Raw genomic sequence first — 9,509 nt, forward strand, 5'->3', positions numbered from 1 at the left:
ATAAAAGACTTGCACATAGCCAATCCAGGTTCAATCCCCAGCATCCCATTTAGTCCCCAAACCCCACCAGGAGTGATACCTGAGAGCAGAGTCAGGAGTTAAAGCCTGAGCACTGTTGGAAATAGTCCAAAACAAACGAACCTTCCCCCCCCCAAAAAAAAAAAAAACAACTGAGATGATTAAATGAAGATTCCACAAAATTCCATGGACACCTCCAAGCTCCTCCATGGGGGGAGAAGGGCTGAGGTGACTCTTATTTATTCATATATTAACATAAATAACAATCGGTGTGCTGGGTTTCTCCACCCTATACCACACAAATAACAGGTGCACAATAAATACACGGAATGTATAAACATTAAAAAAAAAAAAAAGATATCGAGCACATGCTCGGAATAAATAGGGCATGTTCCACTTGGGGCAGGAGGTAGAGTATCCCAGGTGGGCTTCCAGAAGAAGGTGCTATCCCCACGGTGAGGATGAGGTAGTGTAACCGGGTCCCCTTCCTCAAGTGTCCCCCAATGAAAATAGATTTCAGTCCTGGCCACACCACAGGGGTGGGGGGAGTGTGGCCCCCATGGGTCCGGATCACATGAGCGGTGTCAAGTTCAGTCCCTCTGCCAGAGCCTTGGGGTCAGAGGTCACACGGAAAAGACCCAGGAGTGTGGCCCCCTGAGCCAGCTGCCAGGTGAGACCCACTTCGACAGAGGGGTACAAGTGCACGCTCAGGCGCTGACCCGCACTCAGGGGCAGCAAGGCGGCCCGGAAGCTGGAGGTTGAGTCCAGGGGGAGATTCAGGTCCAAGGTGAGGCTGAGAGCTGCGGTCCCCCCGGGCACAGAGGGGTACAGATGAAGCGAGGCCGACAGGGACCCCGCGGGCTCCCGCTTCGCTGCCACCACCACGCGCCGCAGAGCCAGGTTCAGAAAGACGTAGTAGAGGCCGGCCTGGGTAACCTCTAGCTCCCGCGTAGCCTCGTGGTAGTGTAGGCTCGATGCCATCAGCACGCCTGCCAGCCCTGGGTCGCTGTGCCAGCTCAGGGCTCCCGGTCTCAGTTGGGCTGCAGCGGGGAAGGGGGAGCTTGAAGGGGGCAGCCAAGCTGGGAGGGCATGCAGGGGGGGGGGCCCAGGGGAAGGGGAGGGTCTGAAGGAATCCCTGGAGGAGGTGGGCAGAGGTGGATCAGATGGCAGGAGGGGAAAGAAGGGGAGATTTACAGAAGATGGAAAGGGATGAGCTGAGCTCATAGAGAGGGGGAGGAATTTCCAGGAGATGGGGAGTCCCTACAAGGGATGTGAGGGGGCAGTTTCCAGAAGGGGTGGAGACTGGGGGGGGGGGAGATGACTTCAGCTAGAGGTCAGAGGTCGGGCAGACCTGGGGATGGATGAGGCACCCCCTGTGAATCGGGGTTCAGAGGTTTCTGAGAAAGGCTCAAGTCCCCTAGAAGCCCAGAGGCCCAGGGGGGAAGAAGCAGGAGAGTAGGAAATCCCCTCTGCCCCCCCCTCAGTGCTCCCTTTCATACTTCCCACAGTGCTCCCCCAGACACTTACCCTCTTGTGCCACCAGCTGCCCTCCGAACAAGCCCTGCGGAAAAGCCAAGTTTTGAGACATGTGTCGGCAGCACCCCTGAAAAGTGGGTCCCTCCTTTGGCCCCTCTGCTCCAGATAAGCTAAGCATTTGGCCAGAGCCAGGGCACAGCCGGTAGGACCCGACTTTGAATCCTGACCACAGAGCCAGCAGTCAGCTCTGAACACCACCGGATGTGGCAAAAGAAAAACAGTGAAACTCCAATGAGTTCAACAATTCTCAGTCAGTCCCCAAGTCTCTTACTCAAACTGCAACCACCCCCCAACTGTCACTCGGGACAGACTCGGGATGGGGAGGTGAGGGGAAGAAGGGAGATGGAGTGCAGGAGCTCTGGGTGGGGACCCTGGAAAAAGCCAGGGTCCCTCCTTAAATGGGGAGATAAAATGCCAATGGTTGGGAAGGGGGATGAAGCAATAGCACAACGGACAGGATATTAATTTGCAGCCCACTCGGGGTTTGATTCCCGGCATCCTATAAAGTCCCCCTCTGAGCACTGCCAGGAGTGAGTCCTGAGCGTTGGGCCAGGAGATACCCCTAAGTGCCACCAGGTGAGGCCCAAATTTCATAGAAGAATTTTTTAAGTTAAAAAAGTGTCTACCGGAGAGGTAGCACAGCGGGTGTTTGCCTTGCAAGCAGCCGATTCAGGACCAAAGGTGGTTGGTTCGAATCCCAGTGTCCCATATGGTCCCCCGTGCCTGCCAGGAGCTATTTCTGAGCAGACAGCCAGGAGTGACCCCTGAGCACCACCGGGTGTGGCCCAAAAACCAAAAAAAAAAAAGTGTCTGGAGAAAAGTGTCTGGAGAGACAGTCCAGAGGGCCATAGGGTCCCCCAGAGCCCATCTAGGACTGATCCCAGAGTGCAGAGCCAGGAGTCAGCCCTGAGCACCTCTGAGTGGGCTCCAAAACCAAAAGAAAAAAGCCAAGTTTCTGGTTCCGGAGGCTGAAGCATGGGGGTGCCAGGTGACCCCCCCCCAAGAATGGCCCCCGAAACAACAGAACCAGAAGAGGAGTTTCGGGTGCAGTCTAGAGCTAGGATCCCTCACCTCCCTGGGGGCGCGCACGGAGAGAGCACTAAACCCGGAGCCCAGGACGGGCCTCACCTGTGGGGGGTCGCGGAGGTGGGCGCGGGGGTCCGCCGGCGGCTCTGGGGCCCCAGGGTTGGTGGCACCCTGGGGTGGCACATCTGGGGTTCTTCTGTACACGGCCCAGCCAAGGACGAAGCCGACCCCCAGCAGCAGAGCAGCGCAGCCCACCCAGCCCACGGCCTGGAGCAGCGGGGTGCAGGCGCGGCTGGGCGGCTCAGGGCGCTGCGCTTCGGGGTCCTGGTCCCGCGCCGGGGTGCTGAGCATGGCCGGGGCGGGTGTCTGGGCTCCGGGGCGGGAGCTGCGGGCTTTATACCCTCCGGGGCCCGCTAGGCCCGCCCTCGGTGTGGGGAACCCCCTGACTCGTGGGTTTGTCCGCGCCCCCTTTGGGAACTGACCTCACCTTTTTCTGGGGGTGCCCGACCCGCCCTTAGCCTCCCCCACCACTCTCTCCTCCTTCTCTGCCTCCCCTCCCTCCCTCCCTCCCTTCTCTCTCTCTCTCTCTCTCTCTCTCTCACTCTCTCTCTCTCTCTCTCTCTTTCTCTCTCTCTCTCTCTCTCTCTCTCTCTCTCTCTCTCTCTCTGTCTTTCCCTCTATTTTCCTCTCTCCCTCTCTCTTTTTTTTTGTTTTTTGTTTTTTGGGCCACACCCGGCGGTGCTCAGGGGTTACTCCTGGCTGTCTGCTCAGAAATAGCTCCTGGCAGGGGGACCATATGGGACACCGGGATTCGAACCAACCACCTTTGGTCCTGGATCGGCTGCTTGCAAGGCAAACGCCGCTGTGCTATCTCTCCGGGCCCTCTCCTCTCTCTTTCTACCCCCTCTCCTCCCACTTCCTTCCCTCTCTCTGACTGTCTGACTCACTCTCTCTAATAGTCGCTCTTTGGTTTTTTTGGGTTTTGGCTTCTGGGACGAACCCGGTGGTGCTCAGGTGGTCCTCCTGACTCTGTCTGTGCTCAAGGCAAGGCTTGTCAGACCCTATGGGAAGCCGAGGATCGAACCCCGGCCAACGGTGTGCAAGGCAAAGGCCCTCCTTGTAGTCCTATTGGTTCTGGCACTTTTTTATTTTATTTTTTTTTCTTAGTTTTTAGTTTTGGGGCCACATCAGGCCAGGCAGTGCTAAGGGCTCACTGAGCTGACTCTGCGCTCAGAAATCACTCCTGGGGGTGCGCAGGAGACCCTATGGGATGCCGGGGATCGAATCCGGGTGGGCTGTGTGCAAGGCAAGTGCCCTCCCCTCCCTCTGTCCAGTCCTCCAGCCTCGAGTCTCTCTGAACTCTCTCCAATTCTCTCTCACTTTCATTTCTTTCAAACTCCCTCCTTCCTGTCACTCCCTAGCCCTCATCACAAAGGCTCCCCCCTGGACTCCCCTAAATCCCTCAGAGGCTGGATTGGAGCCCAGCCTGGCGCTCTGGCCCCTCCCAGCACACCCCCTTTACCTGGCTTCCCATCAGGAGCTAATTCAGCTGGAGAGTCCAGGAGAAATTCCCCTCCAGAAGGCCAAGCGAAACAGAGGAAACCAAATTTCCCAAAAGCTCCTCATGTCCCGCCAGAGAAAGAGGTGGAGCCTCAAGGGACCCCAAAAGAGGAAGTTCTCCTACACCTCGGGATCCCTGGAAAAGCCCTGGGTTCTCACACCAGGAGCTTTGCCCTGGGCTGGCTGAGCTGGGGACTCCCCAGACCAGACCCCATCCCGATACACTAGGCAGGGATTACAGAGGACACTCCCCCTGCCCATTCTCTGCTGGCCTGGCCCCCACTTCCTGGTAGACCCAAGAGACAGAGGAAGAAGTGGTGGCTAGGGGATCAGGGGAAGGGCCCTACCATAAACCAGAAGTTGTGGCTAAAATCCCAGGCGTGGACCAGAGGGAGGTGACAGCTGGACAGGGCACTAACCTTTCAGGCATTCAACCCAGGTTAGAGTCCCTGTATCCCTGAGGTTCCCCCAAAGCCCCACCAGGAGGAATCCCTGACCACTGAACCAGAGATAAGCAATGAGCCGCTGCTGACTGTGGCCCCCAAACAACAAATAAAAAGGATTTATGAGGGACCAGAGAGATAGTCCAGTGAGTAGGGCACTTGCCTGTCTCACAGCTAACATGGGTTCAATCCTTGGCATACTACGGGATCCCAAGAGCACCTCCTGGAGTGATTCCTGAGTGCAGAGCCAGGAGTCAGCCCTGAGCATCACTGGGTGTGGCCCCAAACCACCAAGATCAATCCCATATGACTCCTTGGGTTGAAAATTCCTGGCGTCACTCCTGAGGGGTGGACTCATGCTTTATTACTGTCTGTCAAGTTTCTGTTATTGGGGGTTTTGTCCAAGCACTAGCCACTCCCTTCACCACTGAACTCTATGCAAATTTGCCACCTCACCTAGAAGAATTCTTTGTAGGATTCAGCAAGTCCAGTGGGCCAGGCACACTTGCCTTTGCACACAGTCTGCCCGAATTCAATTTCCAACACCCCACAGGGTCTCCTGAATTTGGCCAGGAGTGCTCCCTGAGCATTGAGCTAAGAGTCAACCCTGAGCACCATTGGCTGTGGCCCCCAAACCCAAGACAATATAGAACAGAAGATTTCATTCTCATTTTTTTTTTTTTTTGCTTTGGTTTCAGATGCTACAAGCCAAAGTCAAGAACTTGGGGCTTCCTCTATAAAAAGTTCTGCTATTGGGCTATATGCCAGTCCAGCTTCTGGGGTGCCCCGTCCTCAGCCTTTCTGCATCTTTTGTTTATTCATCTTCTAAGTCACACCTGGTGGTGCTCAGGGGTTACTCCTGGCTCTGCACTTGGAAATTGCTCCTGGCAGGCTCTGGGCACCATCGAACCTGGCTTGGCCACATGCAAGGCAAATACCCTCCCTGCTGTACTATGACTCCTGCCCCATACTCTGATCCTTTGAGCCCTTTTTCTTCCTCCTTTCTCCCCAGCCCACAAGGTCAGTTCCAGAGTCCCTCTGTGTGGAGATAGATGACCTCCACTTCCTACTTTCTCTCCCGAAGTGAAAGAGTGACCTGGAAGTGATTGTGTTCAAACTTACCCCAGAGAGCATAAGGCTACCGGTTGAAAAGTCCAGGAGAATTTCCCCAGCAGTATTCCGCCCTCTTCACCCCAATACCCAGTCACAAGGGTCTTCCCTCTACAGCCACCAACGCTGATGAAAAGGAGAGTGGAAGACTGCAGGTATTTGTGGGTCCAGAGTGACAGCACAGTGGGGAGGGCATTTGCCTTGCATGTGGCCCAGCCCAGGTTTGAACCCCAGCATCCCATCGGGTCTCTGAGCCTGCCAGGAGAAATTTCTGAGCATAGCATTAAGGAATAAGCCTTAAGCCAGGTGTAGTCCAAAACAAAACAAAACAGGACCAATTGCACAGCAGTAGGGCCTTGCATGCAGCCGACCCAGGACCAACTCAGGTTCAATCCCTGGCATCTGGTATGGTATCCTGGGCCTGCCAAGAGTGAGTTCTGAGCACGGAGCCAGGAGTAACTCCTGAGCACTGCCAGGTGTGGCCAACCTCCCCCAAAGGAAAAGTATAAATAAATCCTTACAATAAAAAAAAAAAAGAACACTGTGGTAGGGTGTTTGCCTTGCATACTATCACCCTAGGACTGACCCGGATTCAATCCCTGGCATCCCATATGGTTCCCTGAGCCTGCCAGCTGCGATTTCTGAGTACAAAGCCAGGAGTAACCCCTGACCATCGCTGGGTGTGGCCCAAAAACCAAAAATAAATAAAAATAAATAAATAAAAACAAAAAAAAATCGCCACAACCAGAGTGGGCTGAACACTACAGTACTGAACACTCAGTAACCTATAGGGTACCCCAAGAACCACCAGGAGTGATTCCTAAGCACAGAGGCAGAGGTGACTGCTGGGTGTGGCCCAAAAACAAAAAATGGAGGGAGGGAACTTAGAATTTTCTCTACGAAAAGGAAATGATTTCGCATCTGAGGGACCCAGCAAAAAGGAAAATAATGATTCTGGAAACCGTGTGTGGTAAAAATGTGTGAAGCAGAAAAAGGAACTGGAGCAATGTACGTCTCTACCTACTCCCCTGTGCACCTCAGAGCCCCAAAAGCATGGAGAAAAGTGTCATCCCCACAAGAAATTAGCCAAGAAAATGACATAAAAAATTACTAAAAATGGGGGTCAAAACACTAGCACGGCAGGGAGGGCCTTGCCTTGCACATGGCTGAACGGAGTTCATTTCTTTTCTTTGCCTTGTTTTGGTTTTGTTTTGTTTTTGGACACCACCCTCAGGGGTTACTCTGGCTCTGTGCTCAAAAATTGCTCCTGGCAGTCTCAGGGGACCATATGGAATGCCGAGTTCAAACCCAGATTGGTCCTGGGTTAGCAGTGTGCAAGGCAAATGCTCTACCTATTGCTATGCTATCACTTTGGCCCCCACAGGAGTAATTTCTGACCATCACTGGGTGTGACGCCAAAACAAAACAAAACAAATTTCCTGAAAATGAAGCTAGGGTGACAGCATAGCAGGGAGGTCACTTGCTTGTGGCCAACAAAAGTTTGATTCCAGGAATTCCATAGGGCCCCCCCAAGCCCCGCCAAGAATGATCCATAAATACAGAGCCAGGAGTCAGCACTGAGCACTGCCAAATGTAACCCACCCCCCAAAAGAGAAGAAATTTGGAGCTCATGGAACTTTCTCAGATACCCCCTAAATGAAAGTATTCCTCACTGGGGGCTGGAGAGACTGGACAGTGGGAAGAGCATTTGCCTTGCATGTGGCCAACCCGGGTTTGATACTTGGCATTCCATAGGATCCCTGAGCACAGAGGCAGCAGTAATCCCTGAACACTGGAGGTGTGCACCCCCCCAAAAAAATACTTAAAAATTGGACAGGAGAATTAGCACAGCAGTAGGGTTTGCACGCTGCTGACCTGGGACTGACAGGGTTCAATCCCAGGCAGCCCATATGGTGCCTGGAACCTGCCAGGAGTGATTTTTTTTTGTTTGTTTTGTTTTGTTTTTTGTTTTTGGGCCACACCCGGTGATGCTCAGGGGTTACTCCTGGCTGTCTGCTCAGAAATAGCTCCTGGCAGGCACAGGGGACCATATGGGACACCGGGATTCGAACCAACCACCTTTGGTCCTGGATCGGCTGCTTGCAAGGCAAATACCGCTGTGCTATCTCTCTGGGCCCACCAGGAGTGATTTCTGAGCACAGAGCCAGGGGGAACCCCTGAGTGCTGCCACAAAAACCCTTGTGCTTACCCTGTGTTCAGCATGAGATTATCATCGCCTAGACACTAGCACTGAACTCGGACTCTGAACATAAGTGACTCCATCTTTATTCCCTGCCTAGCCCATCCACAGCATAGGAAGAAAACTTTTCCCATTGTACGAGGGTTCTTGGAAACCTATTCATAAGTGCAGCCCAAAAACAAACCACTCAGTTCCTGGAATCACACATTAACCATAAACCAACTTAACTATCAACCAGTTTTTGGAGCTTTTGTAATTTGCTGATCTGCTCTTATTCGGTCCAGCAGCCTGTGATGCTCAGGACTTCCTCCTGGCTCTGCCCTCAAGGATCACCCCTGGCAATGCTCTGGCTCTGGGGTTGGGGGAGACCCTTTGGGGTGCCAGAAATTAAACCTTGAATGACCATGTTCAAGGCCCTGTTATATCATTTCCAGCCATTAAATAAAATTGGGCCTCTCAGGGGCTGGAGCAGTAGCAGAGCACTGGCCTTGCACGTGGCCAATCCAGGACGAACCTGGGTTCGATCCCCAGCGTCCCATATGATCCCTGCGCCAGGAGCATTTTCTGAGTGCATACCAGGGATAACCCCTGAGCCTCACCGGATGTGAGCCAAAAAAAAACAAAAACAAAAATAATTTTAAAAATTGAGTCTTATACTTACCTGGCAGGGGCGATTCCATGATCACGAAGGTGGTTTCCCCAGGGTGAGGCTCGCCCATTGCACTCGGGGCGTGCTGACCCCTGCGATTTCCCCAAATGTGGAAAACTTGACTGCATAATTTATGGTAGTGGGGGACTGCGTGTGCGCTCTCCCCTGACGAAAGAAAAAAAATTGAGCCTCTCTGTTGCTCCTCTGTACCTTGTGACAGTCCCCCACACATACACCATTTGGGGGCCCCAGGGAGAATCTCCTCACCACTAGCAGACAGTCTTGGCCGTTGCTAGAGGTGGAAATTCCCTTCAGAGCAGAGACACCCTGAACCCCAAGGCTCTTTCCAAGCCCCACTGCTTAATCACCTAACATGAGAATCACCATTTGCGGAGGGGTTTGGGGTCACACCCTGTGAGGCTCAGAGCTGACTCTGGGCTCTGTGTTCAGAAATGACGCCTGGTGGTGCTTGGGAGACCCTGTGCGATGCTGGAGATCAAACCCAGGTCTTGTCATGTAGTAGTAAGTGCCCTCTGGACTGTGCTATCACTGACTCTTCAATGATCTTTTCAAACACCAGACCTCTGGAAGTGAGTCTACTTTTCTGTCCTCGAATGGGGGCACTGGCTCTGCATTCAGGAATCACTCCTGGCATTTGGTGCTCAGGGGGACCCTAGGGGGTGTCAAGGATAGAATCCAGGTCAGCCACATGCAAGGCAAGCGCTGCCCCTCTGTCCTAGGGCTCTGGCTGCTGATGTCAGATATTTGTTTTGGTTTTTGGGTCACACCAGCAGTACACTCAGAAATCTCTCCTGGCAGGTTTGGTGGGGGGGGGAACCATATGGGATGCTGGGATTCAAACTGCCACCCATCCTGGGTCAGCTGCATGCAAGGCAAAAATGCCTTACCTCTGTGCTATGGCTCCAGCCCAATAAATAATTTTTTAAATAAAGGTAATCCTAATAAA

At 53.4% G+C, this 9,509-nt stretch overlaps 1 protein-coding gene and 1 non-coding gene across 2 annotated transcripts; one reads left to right on the forward strand and one right to left on the reverse strand.

Moving 5' to 3' along the window:
- Positions 1 to 588: 588 nt before the first annotated feature.
- On the reverse strand, positions 589 to 2,931 carry TNFSF9 (TNF superfamily member 9). The gene is made up of 5 exons (XM_049788301.1): positions 2,683 to 2,931; positions 1,546 to 1,579; positions 1,370 to 1,435; positions 1,213 to 1,278; positions 589 to 1,058 (listed from the first exon to the last, which is right to left on the reverse strand). The coding sequence occupies exons 1-5, from the start codon at positions 2,929 to 2,931 to the stop codon at positions 589 to 591; spliced, it is 885 nt and encodes a 294-aa protein (XP_049644258.1).
- Positions 2,932 to 8,546: 5,615 nt separating this feature from the next.
- LOC126031663 (U1 spliceosomal RNA) lies at positions 8,547 to 8,710 on the forward strand. The gene has a single exon (XR_007503495.1). It is a non-coding gene; the product is annotated as a U1 spliceosomal RNA (small nuclear RNA).
- The last annotated feature ends 799 nt before the right edge of the window (positions 8,711 to 9,509 follow it).

Source organism: Suncus etruscus, chromosome 15, assembly GCF_024139225.1.
Source record: "Suncus etruscus isolate mSunEtr1 chromosome 15, mSunEtr1.pri.cur, whole genome shotgun sequence".
Lineage (NCBI taxonomy): Eukaryota > Metazoa > Chordata > Mammalia > Eulipotyphla > Soricidae > Suncus > Suncus etruscus.

Coding starts and splice junctions, on each gene's coding strand:
- TNFSF9 (XM_049788301.1), bottom strand. CDS start 2,931: ATGCTCAGCACCCCGGCGCGGGACCAGGACCCCGAAGCGCAGCGCCCT. Junction 1,580..2,682: donor ACCTCCGCGACCCCCCACAG/GTGAGGCCCGTC, acceptor GCTTTTCCGCAG/GGCTTGTTCGGAGGGCAGCT. Junction 1,279..1,369: donor GGTGCCTCATCCATCCCCAG/GTCTGCCCGACC, acceptor CATCCCTTGTAG/GGACTCCCCATCTCCTGGAA.